This window comes from Pelodiscus sinensis, unplaced genomic scaffold (genome assembly GCF_049634645.1).
Source record: "Pelodiscus sinensis isolate JC-2024 unplaced genomic scaffold, ASM4963464v1 ctg104, whole genome shotgun sequence".
NCBI classification, from domain to species: Eukaryota; Metazoa; Chordata; order Testudines; family Trionychidae; genus Pelodiscus; species Pelodiscus sinensis.
The window spans coordinates 1-26,928 of NW_027465824.1; the positions used below are offsets into that span (position 1 = coordinate 1).

General features: G+C 65.9%; 1 protein-coding gene across 1 annotated transcript in view; it reads left to right on the forward strand.

The window, feature by feature from the left end:
- The first annotated feature begins 9 nt into the window (after positions 1–9).
- The window catches only part of LOC142823508 (DNA (cytosine-5)-methyltransferase 3A-like), a 46,536-nt gene continuing 19,617 nt past the window's right edge, over positions 10–26,928 (forward strand). The window contains 14 exon segments of the mRNA XM_075914575.1: positions 10–196; positions 532–688; positions 886–954; positions 957–1,034; positions 2,258–2,302; positions 4,061–4,108; positions 4,111–4,139; positions 4,676–4,788; positions 5,528–5,586; positions 5,589–5,710; positions 6,806–6,890; positions 9,180–9,325; positions 11,388–11,478; positions 11,576–11,724. Of these exon segments, the coding sequence (XP_075770690.1) occupies positions 164–196; positions 532–688; positions 886–954; positions 957–1,034; positions 2,258–2,302; positions 4,061–4,108; positions 4,111–4,139; positions 4,676–4,788; positions 5,528–5,586; positions 5,589–5,710; positions 6,806–6,890; positions 9,180–9,325; positions 11,388–11,478; positions 11,576–11,724 (1,224 nt within the window). The 5' untranslated portion in view covers positions 10–163.

Below are 26,928 nucleotides of genomic sequence, written 5' to 3' on the forward strand. Positions count from 1 at the left end.
GTTTTCCGTGGTAAGTGGCAGCGCCCGGGGGGCTGGCAGTGCCCTGGGGGGGTGCGCCCCTCACGGCCCCCCTTCTCTGCTCCCCCAGGTCTGCGTGGAGAAGCTCCTGCCCCTCAGCTCCTTCTCCAGCGCCTTCCACCAGGCCACCTACAGCAAGCAGCCGATGTACCGCAAAGCCATCTACGAGGTCCTGCAGGTGCGTGCCCAGCTGGCGGGGGTGGGGCGGGCGGCGGGCGCTGCAGGTTGTGCATGGGGAGGCCGACAGAGCCAGAGGGACCCCTGGTCGGGGAGCCGGGCCTGGGTCGGGTGCATTCAGCTGGGCCGTGCCACGGCTCCTGGAGGCAGCCCGGCGTCTTGGCAGCTGCTTCCTCTCCAGAGGGGCTCGGGGGCGCCGCGGTGCCTCCTCCGGTCAGGGCGGCGTCGGGGCCGGGCCCAGCTCTGCCGAGGGCGGGGCCAGGTGGCAGGCGGCTCCCCGTGTCCCGGAGCCGGCCGGGCTGCGGGCGACTGGCTGACCCCTGGCTCGCTGCGCAGGTGGCCAGCAGCCGGGCGGGGAAGATCTTCCCGGCGTGCCCGGAGAACGACGAGACAGACACGTCCAAGGCGGTGGAGATCCAGAACAAGCAGATGATCGAGTGGGCGCAGGGGAGCTTCCAGCCGTCTGGCCCCAAGGGCCTGGAGCCGCCAGAAGGTGACGGGCGTGTGGGGTGGGGTGGAGCGGGCCCCGCCGTGGGCTCGCTGCGCGCTCCGGGGCTGGCCACGGCCGCCCCACACCCCACTCGGGGCCGGCCCTGGAGCTCGGCTGCCGGCAGCCCTTTGCCGGTCGCAGGTGGCGTCCGGAGCCCTCCCCCGCCGGCGGTCCTGACGCGGCCCCTCCCCTTGGCGCAGAGGAGCGGAACCCCTACAAGGAAGTCTACACCGAGATGTGGGTGGAGCCGGAAGCCGCCGCGTATGCCCCGCCCCGCCCGCCAAGAAGCCGAGGAAGAGCACGGCCGAGAAGCCCAAGATCAAGGAGATCATAGACGAGCGCACCCGAGGTAGCGGCCTGCCGCGGGGCTCGCCCTGGGGACCCCGCCCCCGCCCGAGACCCGGGCTGCGCCGCCAGCCCCGAGCCAGGCGTCTCCGGCGCCCCCGCTGTGGGCAGGGCAGGGGCTGCCCCTGGAGCCGAGTGAGCCCCGAGGGCTGCCAGGGCCCGGAGGGGAGAAGGAAGGACCCCAGGGAGCTCCTCTGCCCCCCGCCACACAGGGCAGGTGAGAGCGAGCCGGGTGCGGGGGCGCCGGGCCCTCGGAGGCAGCCCTGGCTCTGTGAGCAGCCAGGGGCCCAGCAGCCCTCTCCCCAGAGGGCAGGACTAGGCAGAGCCATGGCCTCTCTGCCCAGGAACCACCCTGAGACCCCCCCCCCCGTCTCCCCCGGCCCGGAGCCGCCTGCCTCGGCGAACCTGCCCCCTCTGGCTCCTCGCCCTGACCCCCCCCCCGTCTCCCCCGGCCCGGAGCCGCCTGCCTCGGCGAACCTGCCCCTCTGGCTCCTCGCCCTGACCCCCCCCCCCGTCTCCCCCGGCCCGGAGCCGCCTGCCTCGGCGAACCTGCCCCTCTGGCTCCTCGCCCTGACCCCCCCCCCGTCTCCCCGGCCCGGAGCCGCCTGCCTCGGCGAACCTGCCCCTCTGGCTCCTCGCCCTGACCCCCCCCCCCCCCCGTCTCCCCCGGCCCGGAGCCGCCTGCCTCGGCGAACCTGCCCCTCTGGCTCCTCGCCCTGACCCCCCCCCCCCCATCTCCCCCGGCCCGGAGCCGCCTGCCTCGGCAAACCTGCCCCTCTGGCTCCTCGCCCTGACCCCCCCCCCGTCTCCCCCGGCCCGGAGCCGCCTGCCTCGGCGAACCTGCCCCTCTGGCTCCTCGCCCTGACCCCCCCCCCGTCTCCCCTGGCCCGGAGCCGCCTGCCTCGGCGAACCTGCCCCTCTGGCTCCTCGCCCTGACCCCCCCCCCCGTCTCCCCCGGCCCGGAGCCGCCTGCCTTGGCGAACCTGCCCCTCTGGCTCCTCGCTCTGACCCCCCCCCCATCTCTTCCGGCCCGGAGCCGCCTGCCTCGGCGAACCTGCCCCTCTGGCTCCTCCCTGGGCAGCGCTGCCCGTCTCTCATTGCCCTGTGCCCAGACCCTGGAATCCCTCCCGGCCCCATTTCGCGGCTGCTGTGGGGCGAGGCCTCGGGCCCTGGGGAAGCCCTGGCTCCGAGCGCCTCGGCCCCGCCTGACCTCTCCTTCGCCCCCAGAGCGGCTGGTCTATGAGGTTCGCCAGAAGTGCAGGAACATTGAAGGTGCGTGTGTGGGAGGCGCCCGGCGGAGGGGGTGGGCGCTCGGGTGGCGTTCCCAGCGGGGTGGGGCTCTGCGCTGGCCTGCTCGGAAGCCCTGCTCCGGCGGGGGGGCCAGGCTGGTGGCAGAGGGTGCGTGGCAGGCGCTGCCTCGCGGAGCCGTGCGCATGGACCCGGGCCCGCAGGGAACGGCCCGCAGCGCCACCGCGCACAGGAGAGCCCAGCCCCCCCGGCCCCCACCCCAGGGACTCAGCGCCCCCCCGGCCCCCACCCCAGGGACTCAGCGCCCCCCCCGGCCCCCACCCCAGGGACTCAGCGCCCCCCCGGCCCCCACCCCAGGGACTCAGCGCCCCCCCCTTGGCCCCCACCCCAGGGACTCAGCGCCCCCCTTGACTCCCACCCCAGGGACTCAGCGCCCCCCCCCTTGGCCCCCCACCCCAGGGACTCAGCGCCCCCCCCTTGGCCCCCACCCCAGGGACTCAGCGCCCCCCCCTTGGCCCCCACCCCAGGGACTCAGCGCCCCCCCCTTGGCCCCCACCCCAGGGACTCAGCGCCCCCCCGGCCCCCACCCCAGGGACTCAGCGCCCCCCCCCTTGGCCCCCACCCCAGGGACTCAGCGCCCCCCTTGGCCCCCCACCCCAGGGACTCAGTGCCCCCCCCTTGGCCCCCACCCCAGGGACTCAGCGCCCTCCCCTTGGCCCCCACCCCAGGGACTCCAGCGCCCCCCCCTTGGCCCCCACCCCAGGGACTCAGCGCCCCTCCTTGGCCCCCACCCCATGGACTCCAGCACCCCCCCCTTGGCCCCCACCCCAGGGACTCAGTGCCCCCCCCTTGGCCCCCACCCCAGGGACTCAGCGCCCTCCCCTTGGCCCCCACCCCAGGGACTCAGTGCCCCCCCCTTGGCCCCCACCCCATGGACTCAGCGCCCCCCCTTGGCCCCCACCCCAGGGACTCCAGCGCCCCCCCCTTGGCCCCCACCCCAGGGACTCAGCGCCCCTCCTTGGCCCCCACCCCATGGACTCCAGCACCCCCCCCTTGGCCCCCACCCCAGGGACTCAGCGCCCCTCCTTGGCCCCCACCCCATGGACTCCAGCACCCCCCTCTTGGCCCCCACCCCATGGACTCAGCGCCCCCCCTTGGTCCCACCCCAGGGACTCAGCGCCCCCCCTTGGCCCCCACCCCAGGGACTCAGCGCCCCCCCCCTTGGCCCCCACCCCAGGGACTCAGCGCCCCCCCCCTTGGCCCCCACCCCAGGGGACTCAGCGCCCTGCCTTGGCCCCCGGGGCCGGGCAGGGACTCCCCTGGGCACAGCATGGGGACCCTGCTGGCGCGGCGCCCTGCAGCGAGAGGTGCGGCCCGTTGGGGGCCCTGTGTGTGAGCGCCCGCCAGGGAGCGGTCCCGGCTGCCGGGGGCCGTGGCGGGGCCGAGCCGGGCGGAACGAGCGCCGGGAAGCGATGGTGCCAGAGGGACGCGCCGCGGGCACTCCCCTGGGCGGGGCTCCCGCCTGGCGTCTCCCTGCCTGCGAGCCCGGCTGAGGGCGGGGCACCGGGGCGCGGGGCTGCCTGCGCTGGACGGGACGTGCTCGGCCCACCAGCCTGTCGCCAGGGCCGTGCCGGACCCACCTGGCCGTGGGGGGGGCTCGTGGGCCGCAGGCGTGAGCAGGCCCGGGAGGCTCGGGGGCCTGTGGGGCCGGTTCCGGGGGGGCGGGAGCTCAGGCTGAGACGCCCCGTTGGAACACCCTTGCCTGTCCTCTCCCCTCCCCAGACATCTGCATTTCCTGTGGCAGCCTCAACGTCTCCCTGGAGCACCCTCTCTCATCGGCGGGATGTGCCAAAATTGCAAGGTACGGGGGGGGAGGCTGCCCCGCCCGCCCCCTCTGGACGTGAGCAGCCCGAGGGGCGCGTGGAGTCGCCAGTTCCGCACTGAGGGCGAAAGCCGAGCAGCGAGGCCTCCGGCAGGCAGGCCCCACGGCGCGAGGTTCGCGCCCGGAGCCGGAGCCGGGAGGCTGACGGGCCGATGGGCCGCGCACACACGCGTCTCCACGGCCATCGGGGCAGGCCGAGGGCGGCTCCAGGCTGCAGGGTCGGGGTCCGAGCGCCCCAGGCCGGCTCCTCGCTGACCCCGGAGACACCCGCGTGGAACGGTGGCTCCTTCGCTCCTCGCTGCGCCGGCTTTACCCGGCAGCCCACGGGCTGGCTCGCTCCGCAGGGAGCCGCCGGCGCTCTGGGGCCAGGGCGGTCGCTGCTAGGCCGGCCTGCGCCGGGCCCGAGATGGAGCCCAGCTCCCCCGGCCACCGCTCGGGCCCCGGGCTGGGCCTAGCCGCGAGCCCTGGGGCGGGCCGGCCGGGGGCGCCGCATTCACGCCCCTCTCGTGCCCCAGAACTGCTTCCTGGAGTGCGCCTACCAGTACGACGACGACGGCTACCAGTCCTACTGCACCATCTGCTGCGGCGGGCGCGAGGTCCTCATGTGCGGCAACAACAACTGCTGCAGGTGGGCCATGCTGCCTGCCCCAGGGCCCGTGGCCAGGGCCGCCGGGGTCCTGCCCCTGCATTTGGGGGGCCACCTGGGGAGGAGCGCCTTGTGGCCTTCCCGCTGCGGGGGGGAGGGGGCCGTGGCCTTCCCGCTGCGGGGGGAGGGGCGGCCGTGGCGTTCCCGCTACTGGGGGAGGGGCGGCCGTGGCGTTCCCGCTGCTGGGGGAGTGGCGGCCGTGGCCTTCCCGCTGCGGGGGGAGGGGCGGCCGTGGCCTTCCCGCTGCGGGGGGAGGGGGGCGGCCGTGGCCTTCCCGCTGCGGGGGGAGGAAGGGGCGGCCGTGGCCTTCCCGCTGCTGGAGGAAGGGGCGGCCGTGGCCTTCCCGCTGCTGGAGGAAGGGGCGGCCGTGGCCTTCCCGCTGCGGGGCGAGGGGCGGCCGTGGCCTTCCCGCTGTGGGGGGAGGGACGGTCGTGCCTTCCCGCTGTTGGAGGGAGGAGCACCTCGTGGCCTTCCCGCTGCGGGGGGAGGGGCGGCCGTGGCCTTCCCGCTGCGGGGGGAGGGCGGCCGTGGCCTTCCCGCTGCGGGGGGGAGGGGCGGCCGTGGCCTTCCCGCTGCGGGGGGAGGGGCGGCCGTGGCCTTCCCGCTGCGGGGGGAGGGGCGGCCGTGGCCTTCCGCTGTGGGGGGAGGGGCGGCCGTGGGCTGGCCGGCGCGTGTTCTCCCTGCGGTCTCAGGCTGACGTGTCTGTTCCCCGCGGTCTCAGGTGCTTCTGCGTGGAGTGCGTGGACCTGCTGGTGGGCCCCGGGGCCGCCCAGGCGGCGATCAGGAGGACCCCTGGAACTGCTACATGTGTGGCCACAAGGGCACGTACGGGCTGCTGCGGCGGAGGGACGACTGGCCCTCGCGCCTCCAGATGTTCTTCGCCAACAACCACGACCAGGAATTTGTGAGTATGTGGCAGGGCTGCCGGGGCCCCGGGCTCAGGCTTGGAAGCTTGCCTGAGGCACCGCCCCTGGCGCCCTGCTGCCCCCCCCCGCCTCTACTCGCCCCCCCGCTCCTACGTGCCCCCCTGCCCCGCGCCTACTCGCCCCCCCGCCCCTACTCGCCCCCTGCCCCGCCCCTACTCGCCCCCCGCCCCGCCCCTACTCGCCCCCGCCCCTACTCGCCCCCTGCCCCGCCCTTACTCGCCCCCCCGCTCCTACATGCCCCCTGCCCCGCCCCCTACTCGCCCCCTGCCCCGCCCCCTACTCGCCCCACCGCTCCTACTCGCCCCCCGCCCCTACTTGCCCCCTGCCCCGCGCCTACTCACCCCCCTGCTCCTACGTGCCCCCTGCCCCGCCCCTACTCGCCCCCTGCCCCGCGCCTACTCGCCCCCCTGCCCCTACTTGTCCCCTGCCCCGCCCCTACTCGCCCCCCCGCCCCTACTCGCCCCCTGCCCCGCCCCTACTCGTCCCCTGCCCCGCCCCTACTCGCCCCCTGTCCCGTGCCTACTCGCCCCTGCTCCTACTCGCCCCCTGCTCCCACCCCTAATCACCCCCCCGTCCCTACTCGCCCCCCCGCTCCTACTCGCCCCCTGCCCCGTGCTTACTCCCCCCCGCCCCTACTCGCCCCCCCCAACCACTACTTGCCCCCCTTCCCCCTACTTGCCGGCCCCCCGCCCCTACTCACCCCCCCAATCCGTATTCCCCCCTCCGCCCCTACTCACCCCCCCAACCCCTACTGGCCCCCCCCTCGCCCCTACTCCACCCCCCCACCCCTACTTGCCCCCACCCAGCCCCTACTGTGCCCCGCCCTGCGCCTGCTGCCCGTGGGGCTGGGGCTGAGCTCGCCCAGCTGGGCTGCCAGGTCATGTCAGGGTGGATCCGGCCTGGGGCCGTGCGCTGTGGGACTGCAGGTGCCTGCTGGGGCTCCCCCGCCCCGGCTCCAATCCCCGTTCCCCTGCCCTGCGAGCCCCAGGAGCCCCGGTAAGAGCTGGGGCCCCGCCCCGGTGCCCGCCTGCCCCGTTTCCCGCCCCTGGCCTCACGCTGCTGCTGCGTTTCAGGACCCGCCCAAGGTCTACCGCCCGTCCCGGCCGAGAAGAGGAAACCCATCCCGCGTGCTCTCGCTCTTCGACGGCATTGCCACAGGTGGGCAGCGGAGCCGGGGCGGGGCGGGGGTCTGGGCCCGCAGGCAGCGGAGCCGGGGGCGGGGCGGGGGTCTGGGCCCGCAGGCAGCGGAGCCGGGGGCAGGGCGGGGGGTCTGGGCCCGCAGGCAGCGGAGCCGGGGGCGGGGCGGGGGTCTGGGCCCGCAGGCAGCGGAGCCGGGGGGCAGGGTGGGGATCTGGGGCTCGCAGGCAGCGGAGCCGGGGGGCAGGGTGGGGGTCTGGGCCCGCAGGCAGCGGAGCCGGGGCAGGGCGGGGGTCTGGGCCCGCAGACAGCGGAGCCGGGGGGCAGGGCGGGGGTCTGGGCCCGCAGGCAGCGGAGCCGGGGGGGCAGGGCGGGGGTCTGGGCCCGCAGGCAGCGGAGCCGGGGCGGGGCGGGGGTCTGGGCCCGCAGGCAGCGGAGCCGGGGGGCAGGGTTGGGGTCTGGGCCCGCAGGCAGCGGAGCCGGGGGGCAGGGCGGGGGTCTGGGCCCGCAGGCAGCGGAGCCGGGGGGCAGGGTTGGGGTCTGGGCCCGCAGGCAGCGGAGCCGGGGGGCAGGGCGGGGGTCTGGGCCCGCAGGCAGCGGAGCCGGGGGGCAGGGCGGGGGTCTGGGCCCGCAGGCAGCGGAGCCGGGGGGCAGGGCGGGGTTGGGGTCTGGGCCCGCAGGCAGCGGAGCCGGGGGGCAGGGCGGGGGTCTGGGCCGCAGGCAGCGGAGCCGGGGGGCAGGGCGGGGGTCTGGGCCCGCAGGCAGCGGAGCCGGGGGGCAGGGCGGGGGTCTGGGCCCGCAGGCAGCGGAGCCGGGGGGCAGGGCGGGGTTGGGGTCTGGGCCCGCAGGCAGCGGAGCCGGGGGGTGGGGGTCTGGGCCTAGAGGCCGGGGGCGGGGTCTGGGCCCACAGGCGGGGGTCTGGGGCCGGGGGGCGGGGGTCTGGGCCCACAGGCGGGGGTCTGGGGCCGGGGGGCGGGGGTCTGGGCCCACAGGCTGGGGGGCGGGGGTCTGGGCCCACAGGCTGGGGGGCGGGGGTCTGGGGCCGGGGGGCGGGGGGCGGGGGCCGCAGGCTGGGGGGGCGGGGGCCGTGGGGGCGGGGGTCTGGGCCCACAGGCGGGGGGCAGGGGCTGGGGGGCGGGGGTCTGGGGCCGGGGGGCGGGGGGGCGGGGGGTCTGGGCCCCACAGCGGGGTGCTGGGGCTGGGGGGGCGGGGGGCGGGGGTCTGGGCCCACAGGCGGGGGGCTGGGGCTGGGGGGCGGGGGTCTGGGGCCGGGGGGGGCGGGGGGGCGGGGGGTCTGGGCCCACAGGCGGGGGGCTGGGGCTGGGGGGGCGGGGGTCTGGGGCCGGGTGGGGCGGGGGGCGGGGGTCTGGGCCCACAGGGCGGGGGGGCTGGGGGCTGGGGGGCGGGGGTCTGGGCCCACAGGCCGGGGGGCGGGGGCCGCAGCCTGGCCCAATGGGCAGCGCTGTCCCTGCAGCAGGGCCCCGCCGGGTGTGTGGGGCGGGTCTGGCCAGGCAGCGAGAACCCCACCTGCCCCGGCGAGCCCAGCCCCCCCCCGCCACGCCGGCCTCGCCCCGGGGAGCTCAGGCCTGCACCTAGAGCCGGGCTCAGAGCTCCGGAGCGGCTGCGCGGGCCCTTCCCTGTGGGCTCTGCACGGCGCTGAGACGCCGCCACCCCGCCCTTGTCCAGGAGCCCAGAGTCCCCGGGCCTGGGGGGGACCCCTCCAGCAGCCTGCCCCAGGGCCGGGTGTCACGGGGGCGAGGAGCCCCCCGGCCCTGCCCCACCTGCAGCCAGAGGGGATTCTCAGGCGGCAGGTAGAACGGAAGGTTCAATCATTGACAGGGACTCAGTGCAGCTGGGGGATGGGGGGAGGGGGGCAGAGCCAGGGCCCCTGCCCAGCCCCCCAGGCCAGCTGGGCTCCCCTCTCCCTGAGCCAGCTGAAAACTAGCTCACCCAGCAACTGGCCCCACCCCCTCCTCTGTCCAGTTCCTGGCCCCAGGCGTTCCCTGCTGTCGCCCGGTGCTCCGGCGCTGAGCGAGGGACACGCCCCCGTTGAGCCCTGCCCGGCCTCCCCCTCACGCAGGCAGTGCGGCAGTGCCCAGGGAAACTGAGGCACACAGGCCGTAGAATCGCGCCCACCGCACAGAGCAGAGTGAGCACAGGGCGCTCCGGGGACGCTTGTCCCTTCGCGCAGCGGGCCCTGGCCAGAGCTTGCGTCCCCCCGCCGGGCTCTAAGCAGCTCGGCTACGTGTGCCTGGGGACCGGCGCCTGCCCTCCCGGTTGCTCCGGGCATGACCCGTCTGTCTCCGGCAGGCCTGCTGGTGCTGAAGGACCTGGGCATCCAGGTGGATCGATACATCGCGTCGGAGGTGTGCGAAGACTCCATCACCGTGGGGATGGTGAGACACCAGGGCAAGATCATGTACGTCGGCGACGTCCGCAACGTCACCCAGAAACACGTACGTGAGGCTGCTGCCCCCGCCCCCCTCCCAGAGCCCCGGAGCTGGAGGTCGGAAGAGCCGTGGGGGCCGGGTGTGGGGACTGGCCTGGGACCCAGACAGAGCTGCCCAGTGGCCAGAGCGGGTGTCTGGGCAGCCCCCAGCGCCCTCGAGCTAATCACCAAGTGGGGGGGGCAGGGGCCAGGGGGCATCTCGCTCGCCTGCTGGGCCACGTCTGCCAAGCCTCCGGAAGTGGAGCTCTCAGGACTCCAGCCCTGCCTCGGGGACGGGGACGGGGCTCTCCGGTCGTCCCCCGTGGGGGCTGGAACAGGCCCGGGCAGCTCCTTGAGTCGGGGGACACCCCACCCGTCCCAGCACTGCCACCAGCCCCCCCACCCCGCCTGAGCCGGTCCCCCAGGCTCTGCTAGCGCCTCTCCCGGAGGGCAGCCCACAGCGGGGAGCCCAGCGCCTCCCTGGGCACCGGGACAGGGTCAGTCGTTCCTCACGGGTCGGCCTTCCTGCCTCCCGTCCCCGGGCCGTCCTCAGCCGGGTACCTCCCAGGCTCTCGCTCGGGCGCCCCAGTCTCGCGGGAGGGGCACGTTCCCGGCCCTGGAGTCTTTTGGTGGCTCTTCTTTGCTCCCTGTGGCTTTTCAACATCTTTGTAAACTGTGCCCCCCCCCAGCCTCGGTTTCCCCACCGCCACATGCCTGGGGGGGCTCCCCAGAGCCGGAGTGAGCACCCCAGCCTCGGTTTCCCCACCGCCAAATGCCCGGGGGGGCTCACCCAGAGCCGGAGTAGCACCCCAGCCTCGGTTTCCCCACCGCCGCATGCCCGGGGGGCTCCCCAGAGCCGGAGTGAGCACCCCAGCCTCGGTTTCCCCACCGCTGCTCCATGTCCGGGGGGGGGGCTCCCCAGAGCCGGAGCGAGCACCCCAGCCTCAGTTTCCCCACCGCCGCATGCCCGGGGGGCTCCCCAGAGCCGGAGTGAGCACCCCAGCCTCGGTTTCCCCACCGCCCGCATGCCCGGGGGGCTCCCCAGAGCCGGAGTGAGCACCCCAGCCTCGGTTTCCCCACCGCCGCATGCCCGGGGGGCTCCCCAGAGCCGGAGTGAGCACCCCAGCCTCGGTTTCCCCACCGCTGCATGCCCGGGGGGGCTCCCCAGAGCCAGAGTGAGCACCCCAGCCTCGGTTTCCCCACCGCCGCATGCCCGGGGGGGCTCCCCAGAGCCAGAGTGAGCACCCCAGCCTCGGTTTCCCCACCGCCGCATGCCCGGGGGGGCTCCCCAGAGCCAGAGTGAGCACCCCAGCCTCGGTTTCCCCACCGCCACATGCCCGGGGGGGCTCCCCAGAGCCAGAGTGAGCACCCCAGCCTCGGTTTCCCCACCGCCACATGCCCGGGGGGCTCCCCAGAGCCAGAGTGAGCACCCCAGCCTCGGTTTCCCCACCGCCACATGCCCGGGGGGCTCCCCAGAGCCAGAGTGAGCACCCCAGCCTCGGTTTCCCCCACCGCCGCATGCCTGGGGGGGCTCCCCAGAGCCAGAGTGAGCACCCCAGCCTCAGTTTCCCCCACCGCCGCATGCCCGGGGCGGCTCCCCAGAGCCGGAATGAGCACCCCAGCCTCGGTTTCCCCCACCGCCGCATGCCCGGGGGGGCTCCCCAGAGCCGGAGTGAGCACCCCAGCCTCGGTTTCCCCACCGCCGCATGCCCGGGGGGGCTCCCCAGAGCCGGAATGAGCACCCCAGCCTCGGTTTCCCCACCGCTGCTCCATGTCCGGGGGGTCCCCAGAGCCGGAGCGAGCACCCCAGCCTCGGTTTCCCCCACCGCCGCATGCCCGGGGGGCTCCCCAGAGCCAGAGTGAGCACCCCAGCCTCGGTTTCCCCACCGCCGCATGCCCGGGGGGCTCCCCAGAGCCAGAGTGAGCACCCCAGCCTCAGTTTCCCCACCGCCGCATGCCCGGGGGGCTCCCCAGAGCCGGAGTGAGCACCCCAGCCTCGGTTTCCCCACCGCTGCTGCATGCCCGGGGGGGGGGGGGCTCCCCACTTTTGCTGCCCCATGGCCTCTCACTGGCGTGTCTCTGTGTTGCAGATACAGGAATGGGGCCCTTTTGACCTGGTGATTGGAGGAAGCCCATGCAACGACCTCTCCATTGTCAACCCTGCCAGGAAGGGGCTTTACGGTGGGTGTGCAGGCTGGGCTACGCTCTCCCCTCCCCAGGCGAGGCTGAGGCGGGCACCCGCAGCTCACCCGCGTCTCTTCTCTCTTCCTGCGCCCAGAGGGCACCGGGCGGCTCTTCTTCGAGTTCTACCGCCTTCTCCATGAAGCCCGGCCCAAGGAGGGCGACGACCGGCCCTTCTTCTGGCTCTTCGAGAACGTGGTGGCCATGGGCGTGAGCGACAAGCGGGACATTTCACGCTTCCTAGAGGTGAGGACATGGCAGGCCGGCCCGCCCCAGCAGGGTCTGGCTTTGGGCCTGGGGGCGCTTCCATAGGCTGCTACCTGCCCCGTGTGTGAGGCCAGCAGGGTGGGCCCAACGGTGGGTGTCTCCCTGGGGCGGTGACCCATGTCTGGTTGTGCTGCCCGCAGACCCCGAGGATGTGGGGGGGGGAGGGCCTGCGGGCTGACCCTGCCCACCTGGGCCCCGGAGGAGCACGCCCACTAGGGCTCCAGGGACGAAACGAGGAAGGAGAAACCTGCCTGAAGGGGCCAAAGCTGGACACAACCCCCCCCCCCCCAGCTGACTTAGTTGGGTGAGCCCATCCTGCACCGCAGGGCTTCCCGCCTGGGCCCCGGCCACACTGCGCCGGGAAGAGACCCGCACAGCAGCTGCCTGACGGGCCCGCCACGGGCAGGGCAAGAGCTGGCCTGTCAGACCTGCGAAGGAGAGAGACCAACGGGGGTGGCACTTTGCCCTTCTTTGGAGCCTGACCCAGCACCGAGCACCTCCCCTGCCAGGATTGCCCCAGAGAGGCACCATGGGCCCAGGCACCCACCATCTCTAGCCAGGTGTCAGGCCTGGCTGGCAGCACCACCACCCAGCACCCCTGGGAGCGCGGGACTCGAACGCTCAACCCCAGGCTGCAGGGGCTGATGCCTTGTCCGTACCGACGCCATGCTTGGGAAAGAAGCGCCAGCCGGGCCCGTCCCCTGGAAAGCCCCAGAGAGAGCGACCTGCCCCGGGGAAGGGCCCTTGGGGTCCGGCCCACCTAGGGTGAGCCGTGGAGGCGCCCAGCCGCGCCAGAGGCTCTGGGGCTGCCAGAGCTGAGGGGTTGGGTAGACACCGACCAGCATCTCGCTCCTCTGGGGGGCACCGATCCCAGGCCCAGGGCAGCGCCCTGCTTGGCACCTCGAGCCTCCTCAGCGGCATCCGTGACGCGGGTCCTGATCCCGGGTACCTGCAGGGCCGGAGCTGGGGCTCTGCTCACACACTCGCCTCACACTCAGGCGGCCAGAACATGCTGCTGTTGGCACGGCGGCCGTACCTGCACCTCAGCCACTGCGCCTTACAGCCTGCCTACCTGCAGCGAGCCCCGCCCGGGGCCTGCACCCCTCGTCCTGCCCCAGCACCCAGCTGCCCCCAGCCTGGAGCCCCTCGTTCTTGGTGCCCGGGTGAAAGCCGCCAGTTCAGCAGGTGTGAAATCTCTCAGCTGAAGCTCCCTGCTGGAGTCAGCCCTTGGCCCCTGGCAGCGCTGGGAACGTGGTGAGCGATGCCCCGGCCACAGTGCGGGAGGCCGAGGGCCGAGAACCGGCACCGGTGGAAAGGAGCTGAGATGGGCATCGGCACATGCAGGTCCCAGTGGGGAGCGTCCCACCTCGGACCTGCCTCGCGGGGAGGCCCCTCCAGTGCGTTCTTGGGGGAATCCCTGGAGCGGGCGGAATTGGGGGGGAGACCTGGCCGCCATGCCTGGGCAGTGCCCTCTCGCTGCGAGTGTCTGCGCCCAGGCCCGCCCGCCCCTCCAGGGGAGTTGCCAGCATGAAGGATCTGACGAGGTGCAAGGGCAGGCGCCCCGATATACCAGTGGCCGTGCTCGCAACGTGTGCGCACTGCTGCCGGGATGGACCTGAGCACCACAACTCGGCATTTACAGCTTTATCACCGAGCCACGATGCAGTGTTGCAGCACTGTTATACACTTGTGTCGGGGGCTGGGATGCCGTGTTGTGGAGCTGTGTCGGGCTGGGTTGCAGAGTTGTGGAGCTGTGTTGGGGGCTGTTAAGCAGTGTTGCAGTTGTGTTGGGGTTTGTAATGCCATATTACAGCACTGTTGTGCTCTGGGTTCATGCAGTGCTACAGCACCGTCAGATTGGGGGAGGGTTGTGATGCAGTGTTGTAGCACTGTTGTGGAGCTGTGTTAGGGGTTCACATGCAGAGTTGCAGTACTGTTATGGAGTGTTTGGTGGGCTGTTACGGAGTGTTGCAGTGATGTCATGGACTGGTGCAGATGACTGGGCTGTCATGGACCTATTTAGGGGGCTGGCATGCAGTGCTGGAGTGCTGTCATGAAGCAGTGTTGGGTGCTGGCACGCAGTGTTACAGCACTGCAATGCAGCTGTGTTGCCGGCTTTGATGCACTGTGACGGGACACTCGGGTCTGTGGTGAGGGGTTGGGATGCCATATTGCAGCAGTGTCGTGGAGCTGTGACATGGGCTAGGGTGCAGTGTCACGGAGTTGTGTTTTGTGGCGGGGTGCAGTGTCACAGCAGTGTCGGAGCTGCGTTCTGTTGTGCTGCGGTGCAGTGTCACAGCAGTGTCGGAGCTGCGTTTTGTTGTGCTGGGGTGCAGTGTCACAGCAGTGTCGGAGCTGCGTTCTGTTGTGCTGCGGTGCAGAGTCACAGCGGTGTCGGAGCTGCGTTTTGTTGTGCTGGGGTGCAGTGTCACAGCAGTGTCGGAGCTGCGTTCTGTTGTGCTGCGGTGCAGTGTCACAGCGGTGTCGGAGCTGCGTTCTGTTGTGCTGCGGTGCAGTGTCACAGCAGTGTCGGAGCTGCGTTCTGTTGTGCTGCGGTGCAGTGTCACAGCGGTGTCGGAGCTGCGTTCTGTTGTGCTGCGGTGCAGTGTCACAGCGGTGTCGGAGCTGCGTTCTGTTGTGCTGCGATGCAGTGTCACAGCAGTGTCGGAGCTGCGTTCTGTTGTGCTGCGGTGCAGTGTCACAGCGGTGTCGGAGCTGCGTTCTGTTGTGCTGCGGTGCAGTGTCACAGCAGTGTCGGAGCTGCGTTCTGTTGTGCTGCGGTGCAGTGTCACAGCAGTATCGGAGCTGCGTTCTGTTGTGCTGCGGTGCAGTGTCACAGCAGTGTCGGAGCTGCATTCTGTTGTGCTGGGGTGCAGTGTCACAGCAGTGTCGGAGCTGCGTTCTGTTGTGCTGCGGTGCAGTGTCACAGCAGTATCGGAGCTGCGTTCTGTTGTGCTGCGGTGCAATGTCACAGCGGTGTCGAGGAGCTGCGTTCTGTTGTGCTGCGGTGCAGTGTCACAGCAGTATCAGAGCTGCGTTCTGTTGTGCTGCGGTGCAATGTCACAGCGGTGTCGAGGAGCTGCGTTCTGTTGTGCTGCGGTGCAGTGTCACAGCGGTGTCGGAGCTGCGTTCTGTTGTGCTGGGGTGCAGTGTCACAGCAGTGTCGGAGCTGCGTTTTGTTGTGCTGGGGTGCAGTGTCACAGCAGTGTCGGAGCTGCGTTCTGTTGTGCTGCGGTGCAGTGTCACAGCGGTGTCGGAGCTGCGTTTTGTTGTGCTGGGGTGCAGTGTCACAGCGGTGTCGGAGCTGCGTTCTGTTGTGCTGCGGTGCAGTGTCACAGCAGTGTCGGAGCTGCGTTCTGTTGTGCTGCGGTGCAGTGTCACAGCAGTGTCGGAGCTGCGTTCTGTTGTGCTGCGATGCAGTGTCACAGCAGTGTCGGAGCTGCGTTCTGTTGTGCTGGGGTGCAGTGTCACAGCAGTGTCGGAGCTGCGTTCTGTTGTGCTGCGGTGCAGTGTCACAGCAGTATCAGAGCTGCGTTCTGTTGTGCTGCGGTGCAATGTCACAGCGGTGTCGAGGAGCTGCGTTCTGTTGTGCTGCGGTGCAGTGTCACAGCAGTGTCGGAGCTGCGTTCTGTTGTGCTGCGGTGCAGTGTCACAGCAGTATCAGAGCTGCGTTCTGTTGTGCTGCGGTGCAATGTCACAGCGGTGTCGAGGAGCTGCGTTCTGTTGTGCTGCGGTGCAGTGTCACAGCAGTGTCGGAGCTGCGTTCTGTTGTGCTGCGGTGCAGTGTCACAGCGGTGTCGGAGCTGCGTTCTGTTGTGCTGGGGTGCAGTGTCACAGCAGTGTCGGAGCTGCGTTCTGTTGTGCTGCGGTGCAGTATCACAGCAGTGTCGGAGCTGCGTTTTGTTGTGCTGGGGTGCAGTGTCACAGCAGTGTCGGAGCTGCGTTCTGTTGTGCTGCGGTGCAGTGTCACAGCGGTGTCGGAGCTGCGTTCTGTTGTGCTGCGGTGCAGTGTCACAGCGGTGTCGGAGCTGCGTTCTGTTGTGCTGCGGTGCAGTGTCACAGCAGTGTCGGAGCTGCGTTTTGTGGCAGGGTGCAGTGTCACAGCGGTGTCGGAGCTGCGTTCTGTTGTGCTGCGGTGCAGTGTCACAGCGGTGTCGGAGCTGCGTTCTGTTGTGCTGGGGTGCAGTGTCACAGCAGTGTCGGAGCTGCGTTCTGTTGTGCTGCGGTGCAGTGTCACAGCAGTGTCGGAGCTGCATTCTGTTGTGCTGGGGTGCAGTGTCACAGCAGTGTCGGAGCTGCGTTCTGTTGTGCTGCGGTGCAGTGTCACAGCAGTATCGGAGCTGCGTTCTGTTGTGCTGGGGTGCAGTGTCACAGCAGTGTCGGAGCTGCATTCTGTTGTGCTGCGGTGCAGTGTCACAGCAGTGTCGGAGCTGCATTCTGTTGTGCTGGGGTGCAGTGTCACAGCAGTGTCGGAGCTGCGTTCTGTTGTGCTGCGGTGCAGTGTCACAGCAGTATCGGAGCTGCGTTCTGTTGTGCTGCGGTGCAATGTCACAGCGGTGTCGAGGAGCTGCGTTCTGTTGTGCTGCGGTGCAGTGTCACAGCAGTGTCGGAGCTGCGTTCTGTTGTGCTGCGGTGCAGTGTCACAGCAGTGTCGGAGCTGCGTTCTGTTGTGCTGCGGTGCAGTGTCACAGCGGTGTCGGAGCTGCGTTCTGTTGTGCTGCAGTGCAGTGTCACAGCAGTGTCGCAGCTGCGTTTTGTGGCAGGGTGCAGTGTCACAGCAGTGTCGGAGCTGCGTTTTGTGGCAGGGTGCAGTGTCACAGCGGTGTCGGAGCTGCGTTTTGTGGCAGGGTGCAGTGTCACAGCAGTGTCGGAGCTGCGTTTTGTGGCAGGGTGCAGTGTCACAGCGGTGTTGGAGCTGCGTTCTGTTGTGCTGCAGTGCAGTGTCACAGCAGTGTCAGAGCTGCGTTCTGTTGTGCTGCGGTGCAGTGTCATAGCGGTGTCGGAGCTGCGTTCTGTTGTGCTGCGGTGCAGTGTCACAGCGGTGTCGGAGCTGCGTTCTGTTGTGCTGCGGTGCAGTGTCACAGCGGTGTCGGAGCTGCATTCTGTTGTGCTGCAGTGCAGTGTCACAGCAGTGTCAGAGCTGCGTTCTGTTGTGCTGCGGTGCAGTGTCATAGCAGTGTCGGAGCTGCATTCTGTTGTGCTGCAGTGCAGTGTCACAGCGGTGTCGGAGCTGCGTTCTGTTGTGCTGCGGTGCAGTGTCACAGCAGTGTCGCAGCTGCGTTTTGTGGCAGGGTGCAGTGTCACAGCGGTGTCGGAGCTGCGTTCTGTTGTGCTGCGGTGCAGTGTCACAGCGGTGTCGGAGCTGCGTTCTGTTGTGCTGCGGTGCAGTGTCACAGCAGTGTCGGAGCTGCGTTCTGTTGTGCTGCGATGCAGTGTCACAGCAGTGTCGGAGCTGCGTTCTGTTGTGCTGCGGTGCAGTGTCACAGCAGTATCGGAGCTGCGTTCTGTTGTGCTGCGGTGCAGTGTCACAGCACTGTCGGAGCTGCATTCTGTTGTGCTGGGGTGCAGTGTCACAGCAGTGTCGGAGCTGCGTTCTGTTGTGCTGCGGTGCAGTGTCACAGCAGTATCGGAGCTGCGTTCTGTTGTGCTGCGGTGCAGTGTCACAGCAGTGTCGGAGCTGCGTTCTGTTGTGCTGCGGTGCAGTGTCACAGCAGTATCAGAGCTGCGTTCTGTTGTGCTGCGGTGCAATGTCACAGCGGTGTCGAGGAGCTGCGTTCTGTTGTGCTGCGGTGCAGTGTCACAGCGGTGTCGGAGCTGCGTTCTGTTGTGCTGGGGTGCAGTGTCACAGCAGTGTCGGAGCTGCGTTTTGTTGTGCTGGGGTGCAGTGTCACAGCAGTGTCGGAGCTGCGTTCTGTTGTGCTGCGGTGCAGTGTCACAGCGGTGTCGGAGCTGCGTTTTGTTGTGCTGGGGTGCAGTGTCACAGCAGTGTCGGAGCTGCGTTCTGTTGTGCTGCGGTGCAGTGTCACAGCAGTGTCGGAGCTGCGTTCTGTTGTGCTGCGGTGCAGTGTCACAGCAGTGTCGGAGCTGCGTTCTGTTGTGCTGCGGTGCAGTGTCACAGCGGTGTCGGAGCTGCGTTTTGTTGTGCTGGGGTGCAGTGTCACAGCAGTGTCGGAGCTGCGTTCTGTTGTGCTGCGGTGCAGTGTCACAGCGGTGTCGGAGCTGCGTTCTGTTGTGCTGCGGTGCAGTGTCACAGCAGTGTCGGAGCTGCGTTCTGTTGTGCTGCGGTGCAATGTCACAGCAGTGTCGAGGAGCTGCGTTCTGTTGTGCTGCGGTGCAGTGTCACAGCAGTGTCGGAGCTGCGTTCTGTTGTGCTGCGGTGCAGTGTCACAGCAGTGTCGGAGCTGCGTTCTGTTGTGCTGCGGTGCAGTGTCACAGCAGTGTCGGAGCTGCGTTCTGTTGTGCTGCGGTGCAGTGTCACAGCAGTGTCGGAGCTGCGTTTTGTGGCAGGGTGCAGTGTCAGCAGTGTCGGAGCTGCGTTTTGTGGCAGGGTGCAGTGTCACAGCGGTGTCGGAGCTGCGTTCTGTTGTGCTGTGGCACTGTTATTGAGCAGTGTTGGAGTCTCTGATGCATGTTGGTGGGACTGTGATACCGCTGTGTCGGGCTGGGATGCACTGTTGGAACTGTCATGGGGCTGTCATATGGGTTGCCGTGTCATGTTCCAGCAGTGTCACAGCACTTCCCTGGATGTGTTGGTGGGGGCAGGATGCAGTATCACTGCACTGCCATGGATGTCTCCCTGGAGGCCGGATGTCTTTAGGTGCCAGGACGCAGGGTCTCAGCACTGCCGTGGACATGTGTGTGTGTGGGGGGGGGAGGCAGGATGCAGTTTCACAACACTGCCCTGGATAAGTCTGTTGGAGCTGGTATGCAGTGTCACAGAGCAACCGTGGATGTGTCCGTGGGGGCCGGGCGCGGTGTCGGAGCGCTGCCGTGGATGTGTCCGTGGGGGCCGGGCGCGGTGTCGGAGCGCTGCCGTGGATGTGTCCGTGGGGGCCGGGCGCGGTGTCGGAGCGCTGCCGTGGATGTGTCCGTGGGGGCCGGGCGCGGTGTCGGAGCGCTGCCGTGGATGTGTCCGTGGGGGCCGGGCGCGGTGTCGGAGCGCCGCCGTGGATGTGTCCGTGGGGGCCGGGCGCGGTGTCGGAGCGCTGCCGTGGATGTGTCCGTGGGGGCCGGGCGCGGTGTCGGAGCGCTGCCGTGGATGTGTCCGTGGGGGCCGGGCGCGGTGTCGGAGCGCTGCCGTGGATGTGTCCGTGGGGGCCGGGCGCGGTGTCGGAGCGCTGCCGTGGATGTGTCCGTGGGGGCCGGGCGCGGTGTCGGAGCGCTGCCGTGGATGTGTCCGTGGGGGCCGGGCGCGGTGTCGGAGCGCTGCCGTGGATGTGTCTGTGGGGGCCGGGCGCGGTGTCGGAGCGCTGCCGTGGATGTGTCCGTGGGGGCCGGGCGCGGTGTCGGAGCGCTGCCGTGGATGTGTCCGTGGGGGCCGGGCGCGGTGTCGGAGCGCTGCCGTGGAGCTGTGTCGGTCGCCGGGCGCGGTGTCGGAGCGCTGCCGTGGATGTGTCCGTGGGGGCCGGGCGCGGTGTCGGAGCGCTGCCGTGGATGTGTCCGTGGGGGCCGGGCGCAGTGTCGGAGCGCTGCCGTGGATGTGTCCGTGGGGGCCGGGCGCGGTGTCGGAGCGCTGCCGTGGATGTGTCCGTGGGGGCCGGGCGCGGTGTCGTAGCGCTGCCGTGGAGCTGTGTCGGTCGCCGGGCGCGGTGTCGGAGCGCTGCCGTGGATGTGTCCGTGGGGGCCGGGCGCGGTGTCGGAGCGCTGCTGTGGATGTGTCCGTGGGGGCCGGGCGCGGTGTCGGAGCGCTGCCGTGGATGTGTCCGTGGGGGCCGGGCGCGGTGTCGGAGCGCTGCCGTGGAGCTGTGTCGGTCGCCGGGCGCGGTGTCGGAGCGCTGCCGTGGAGCTGTGTCGGTCGCCGGGCGCGGTGTCGGAGCGCTGCCGTGGAGCTGTGTCGGTCGCCGGGCGCGGTGTCGGAGCGCTGCCGTGGATGTGTCCGTGGGGGCCGGGCGCGGTGTCGGAGCGCTGCCGTGGAGCTGTGTCGGTCGCCGGGCGCGGTGTCGGAGCGCTGCCGTGGAGCTGTGTCGGTCGCCGGGCGCGGTGTCGGAGCGCTGCCGTGGAGCTGTGTCGGTCGCCGGGCGCGGTGTCGGAGCGCTGCCGTGGATGTGTCCGTGGGGGCCGGGCGCGGTGTCGGAGCGCTGCCGTGGAGCTGTGTCGGTCGCCGGGCTGGAGCGTGTTTCTCCGCGCACTGGCCCATGTCGAGCTCGTCGTAAGTGAGCACACGCCCACGTGCACACCGGAGAGTCGCGGTATCCGTAGGGTTTGCCATGGGGCCTCCTGAGAGCTGGCTTGTGTGCCCGTTTGTTAGCTGCCACCGGTGGGCTGGTTGGCGCGCCTCGTCTTGCCTCGCAAGAGCCCTGCGGTTCCTAGCAGCCCTCCGGTCCTCACGCTCCGTAGCTGGCCGAGGTTCCGTGGAAAGCCTCGCCCTTCGCGAGTGCTGCTGGCCCCCCATCCAGCAAGGAGCATCCAGAGAAAGGGGCTTCCCAGCGTGGGGCTCCGCTCCCGGGAGGGGCCTGGTTCAGGCCATGTGCCCGCCCCAGAGCCACTCGCCACGCCCTGCTGTGAGGGACCGTTTTAATTGATGGCAGTTGGCTGATGTCATTGCGGAGCCTTTGGCCATTAGCTTTGAAAACTCGTGGGGATCGGGAGAGATTCTGGATGACTGGAAAAAGGCAAATGTAGGGCCCGTCTTTAAAAAAGGGAAGAAGGACGATCGAGGGAACTACAGACCAGTCAGCCTCACCTCAGTCCCTGGAAAAATAATGGAGGGATCCTCAAGAAATCCATTTTGAGGCACTTATAGAATCATAGAACTGGAAGAGACCTCAGAAGGTCAAGTCCAGCCCCCTGCTCTAGACAGGACCAATCCCAACTCAATCAACCCGGCCAGGGCTTTGTCAAGCCGAGACTGAAACACCTCTAGGGATGGAGACTCCACTACTTCCCTAGGGAACCCAGCCCAGCGCTTCCCCACACTCCTAGTGAAATAGTTTTTCCTAATATCCAACCTGGACCTCTCCCACCACAACTTGAGACCATTGCTCCTTGTTCTGCATCTGTCACTACTGAGAACAGCCTCTCGCCAGCCTCTTTGGAACCTCCCTTCAGGAAGTTGAAGGCTGCTCTCAAATCCCCCCCCACTCTTCGCTTCTGCAGACTAAACAGACCCAAGTCCCTCAGCCTCTCCTCATAAGTCATATGCACCAGCCCCCTCATCATTTTGGTTGCCCTCCGCTGGACCCTCTCCAATGCGTCCACATCCTTTTTGTAGTGGGGGGCCCAGAACTGGACACAATACTCCAGATGTGGCCTCACCAGAGCCGAATAAAGGGGAATAATGACATCTCTGGATCTGCTGGCAATGCTCCTCTTAATGCACCCTAATATGCCATTAGCCTTCTTGGCTACAAGGGCACCCTGGTGACTCATCTCCAGCTTCTCATCCACTGTAACCCCCAGGTCCTTTTCTGCAGAACTGCTACTTAGCCAGTCGGTCCCCAGCCTGTAACAATGTTTGGGATTCTTCCGTCCCAAGTGCAGGACTCTACACTTGTGCTTGTTGAACCTCATCAGATTTCTTGTGGCCCAATCCTCCAATTTGTCTAAGTCACTCTGGACCCTATCTCTGCCCTTAAGCGTATCTACCTCTCCCCCCAGCTTAGCGTCATCTGTGAACTTGCTGATGGTGCAATCCATCCCCTCATCCAGGTCAGTCATAAAGATATTGAACAAAACTGGCCCTAGAACCGAACCTTGGGGCACTCCGCTAGAAACCGACCCCCATCCTGACATCGAGCCGTTGATCACTACCCGCTGGGCCCGGCCTTCTAGCCAGATTTCTATCCATCTTACCGTCCCTTTATCCAATCCACATTCCCTTAACTTGCTGGCAAGAATATTGTGGGAGACCATATCAAAAGCCTTGCTAAAGTCAAGGTATATCACATCCACTAACTTCCCCATGTCCACCGAGCCAGTTACCTCATCATAGAAGCTAATCAGATTAGTCAAGCACGACTTGCCCTTTGTGAATCCATGCTGACTATTCCTGATCACTTTCCTCTCATCCAAGTGCCTCAAAATGGATTCCTTAAGGATCCCTTCCATGATTTTTCCAGGAACCAAGGTAAGACTGACCGGCCTATAGTTCCCTGGATCGTCCTTCTTCCCTTTTTTGAAGATGGGCACTACATTTGCCTTTTTCCAGTCATCCGGGATTTCTCCCGATCTCCACAACTTTTCAAAGATAATGGCCAAAGGCTCCACAATGACATTTGCCAACTCCCTCAGTACCCTCGGATGCACTAAATCCGGACCCATGGATTTGTGTACGTTTAGCTTTTCTAAATAGTTCCTAACCTGTTCTTTACCCACCACGGGCTGTTCATCTTCTTCCCATCTTGCGTCACTTGGCGCATTAGTTGGGGAGCCAACCTTGTCCGTGAATACAGAGGCAAAGAAAGCATTGAGTACTTCAGCTTTCCCCATTCATCTGTCACTAGGTTACCTCCTTCATCCAGTAGGGACCGCACACCCTCTCTGATCACCTTCTTCTTGTTAACATGCCTGTAGAAACCTTTCTTGTATCCTTCACATCCTTAGCCAGTCGCAATTCCATTTGCGCTTTCGCCTTCCTGATAACCCCCCGGCATTCTCGAGCTAGACCTTTAAACCCCTCCCTGGTCATTTGTCCAAGTTTCCACTCTTTGTAAGCTTCCTTTTTGTGCTTAAGTTCACCAAGGATTTCCCCTGTAAGCCAGTCCGGTCTCCTACCATGTTTGCCTCTCCTGCTACGTGTCGGGATGGTTTCATTCTGTGCCTTCAATAAGGCTTCTTTAAAATACTGCCAGCTGTCCTGGACTCCTTTCCCCTTCATGTTAACATCCCAGGGGATTCTGCCCATCAGGTCTCTGAGGGAGTCAAAATCTGCTTTTTTGAAGTCCAAGGTGTGTATTTTACTACTCTCTTTTCTTCCTTTGGTCAGGATCCTGAAATCTACCATCTCATGATCACTGCTTCCCAGGTCGTCACCCACCTCTGCTTCCCCTACTAGTTCCTCCCTGTTTGTGAGCAGAAGGTTAAGCTGTGCACAGCCTGTCAGCTGATAGTCAGGGCAGCGTGTGCGTGTGTGTTACACCCGAGTCTTTAACTGCTGGGACACAAGGCCCCGTCACAATGGGCAGTCGAGGAGAGACTGACAGGCACCCCGAGAAGTTTAATGTCCATGCCTTTACCGCTAGGACCCAGGTCCCGTCGCGGAGGGCAGCCAACAGGCTGACAGACACCCCAGAGTTTATAGGAAGAGCTTATTACGTCTCAGATTTCAACTGCTAGGATACAGGATCCCTTCGCAGTGGGCAGTCTAGGGAAGACTGAGAGATGCCCCAACGGATCTGTCACCTGGGAGTGACACGATCCAAAACGCCCAAGCTCTTCCTATACCTGTCCCTTATGACCGGCTGAAGTTCTTTTCAATTGTGCTTGGTTCTGTTACAGCAACTGAAGGAGTCAGGTTAAAACTTAAACAGTTAGGCTATGTCTAGACTGCAAGCCTCTTTCGAAAGAGAGCGTCTAGACTGCACGGAGAAATTTCGAAAAAGCGGCTTGCTTTTTCGAAAGAAAGCATCCAGTGAGTCTGGATGCTCTCTTTCAAAGAAGCCCTATTTACATTGAAGAACACCTTCTTTCGAAAGAGGAACTTTCGAAAGAAGGCGTTCTTCCTCGTAAATTGAGGTTTACCGCCATCGAAAGAAAAGCCGCATTCTTTCGAATTAATTTCGAAAGAACGCGGCTTGAGTCTGGACGCAGGGGAAGTTTTTTCGAAAAAAGGCTACTTTTTTCGAAAAAACCCCTGAGTCTGGACACAGCCTTACAGGTTTATTAAAAAGGCTTATAAATCATATGGTTACAATGGCTATTGCTCTATTTCTTAACTGCTAGCAAATATAGATCTTAAAAATGGTTACAAAGAAAATAAAGATAGAAATAGAAATAATGATACCAAGTGACAGCTTAATCTTTAAAGAGCTCTAAGTCTATGTGTACACTTAAGACAAAGGACACATCCAGGTACAATTTTTACCCCCTTCTGTGCCTCTCGACTCCAGCAGGTCAAGCCAGGGCTGGCCCCTCAATTCCTAGGAAAGACGAATACGAGGTGGGCGTCCCTGTGGAACCTCGGGAGGTCAAACACCTGACCTGGCCAGCAGATAGATGGTAGATTGACACTCGGAGTAAATGTGCTGCCGGACCCATCTTTATACTCCTAGGGGCCCGTATCCTTTTTCTTATCTAAGATGCCAAATTGTACTGGTCTGTTTTTGTGGCGCCAGTTCTTACAAGCAAGTTTCAACTTAATTTACACTTGCAAGAGAGAGAACTAAATTGTGAGTACTGGACATTTTTTTTACTGGGCGAGAGATTCCTCCCCCCGCTGGCGCCTGTGCGTTCGTATCAATATGGGTTTCAGTCAAGGGCACTCCTTGGCAGCCTCTTGGTCAGCAATTGGCGTATCTCTGTTTACAGCCATTCAGGGTCACAGCAGCCTGCATATCTGGGCCTTCTGTTCAAGGCTTCCTGCTCTGTGTGCCCTGTGTGCTCCAGGCAAGCAAAAATGGATGTTACAGGGGGGTTCTTGTCTGGCTACATGGCCCCTGGTTGGATCCTTCAGCACTTGTACTAAGAAGTTCTCCCCAACATTCGCCAAAAACTTCCTTGATTCCCTGTGTCCTGCCGTATTGGTCTCCCAACAGATGTCAGGGTGATTAAAGTCCCCCACAAGAACCAGGGCCTGCGATCTGGAAGCTTCGCTCAGTTGTCCGAAGAAAGCCTCATCTACCTCATCCACCTGGTTCGGTGGCCTGTAGCAGACACCAACCACAACGTCACTGCTGTTGTTTGTTCCTTTAAACTTAAACCATAGACTCTCAACAGGTTTTTCTCCCTCTTTATACTGGAGTTCAGAGCAATCATAGTGCTCTCTTACATATAGTGCAACTCCTCCTCCTTTTCTCCCCTGCCTGTTGTTCCTGAACAGTCTATACCCTTCCATGACAGCGCTCCAGTCATGCGAGTCATTCCACCAAGTCTCTGTTATCCCAATTAAATCATATTTCTTGGACTGGGCCAGGGCCTCCAGTTCTTCCTGTTTGTTGCCCAGGCTTCTCGCATTAGTGTACAAACACCTCAGATAACCAGTTGATCGCCCTATCTTCTCCATTCGAAGCAGGGGTCCTCCTTTCTTGTTCGTTCCTCTCTGCATTTCTTCCCGGTATCTGACTTTCCCACTCCCCTCAGGGTTTTGGTCACCGTACCCCGACGAACCAAGTTTAAAGCCCTCCTCACTAGGTTTGCAAGCCTACCCACGAAGATGCTCCTTCCTCTCTTCGTTAGGTGGATCCCATCTCTTCCTAACAATCCTTGTGCCCGGGCAGAGTCCCATGGTCGAAGAAACCAAAGCCCTCTCTGCGACACCACCTGCGCAACCACGCATTGACGTCCTCAATTCGACAATCCCTGCCCAGTCCTTTCCCTTCAACAGGGAGGATGGAGGAGAACACCACTTGCGCTCCAAATTCTTGGATCCTTCTTCCCAGCGCTACATAATCCGCAGTAACACGCTGAAGGTCATTCTTGGCCATATCACTAGTTCCCACGTGGAGAAGCAGGAAGGGGTAGCGATCCGAAGGTTTGATCAGCTTGGTAAGCCTCTCAGTGACATCCTGAATGCGAGCTCCCGGTAAGCAGCACACCTCTCGAGATTCCAGGTCCGGACGGCAGAGGGATGGCTCAGTCCCTCTTAGGAGGGAGTCCCCGACCACCACCACCCGTCGTTTCCTTTTGGGGGTGGTGGCCGTGGAACCCCCATCCCTAGGACTACGCATCCCATGCCTTCCAGTAGATGGTGCTCCCTTCGGGTTTCTTCCTTGCGAGGTCCCTTCCAGAGCTTTCAGCACTGCAGAGCCTGTGGAGAGAGCTTGAAAGCGATTACTTACCTCTATAGCATCGGGGGATTCCCGTGCTGGCCTTTTTCCCCTTCTAGAAGTTACATGCTGCCAGTTCTCCTCTTGGTCACGTACTGCCCTCTCTGGCTCTTCTGCCTGCTGTGCTTGAAGGATCAAACGCTGCCTTCTAATTTCCGACCTAGACCTCCCCCGCTGTAACTAGGGTGGCCAGGTGTCCCGTTTTGAACTGGACAGTCCAGTATTTGAGCTTTCTGTGGGGGAAACAAAATGAGAAAATATCAATGTCCGGTATTTTCTACATAAGATGGGATGTAGATTGTGAAGGAATGTCAAGTGTGTCCGGGATTTCTGTCGAAACCATCTGGCAACCCCAACTGTAACTTGAGCCCATTGCTCCTCCTTCTGCCACCTACCACTGAGACCAGCCTCTCTCCAGCCCCTCTGGAACCCCCAGCAGGGAGCTGAAGGCTGGGTTCCCTGGGGAGAGGGGAGTCTCCATCCCTAGGGGTGTTTCAGTCCCAGCTGGACAAGGGCCTGGCTGGGCTGATTGAGTTGGGTTGGTCCTGCCTTGGGCCGGGGCTGGACTTGCTGCCTCCTGAGGTCTCTGCCCACCCCGGGGCTCTATGATTCTAAGTTCTGTGAGGTCCTTTCCCAGGGCCTGACCCTCGCGTTTGCCGCCATCCTGGAGGAGGGCGAAGCAGCAGCAAAGGGACGTTCTAGACCGAGCCACCAGGGCGGTTACCTCGTTTGTGGCCACGAGGTGCAGCTCTTGGCTACTGTCTTCGGGGTTGTCCCAGGAGAGGCAGGTCATGGTGCAGGACCCGCAGTGGCAGGGTGCGGGGCTCTTCTCTGAGCTCGCCGGTGCAAGGCGCTACAATGCAGTGTTCCCACACTTTCATAGGTCTGTGTTGGGACTTGTGATGTAGTATTCCCGCACTGTCCCAGAGCTGTGTTGGGGGTTGTGATGCTTTGTTCCCACACTGTCACAGGGCTGTGTGGGGAGTTGTGATGCAGTCTTCCTGCACTGTCGGGCTGTGTTGGGAGTTTGGTGCAATGTTCC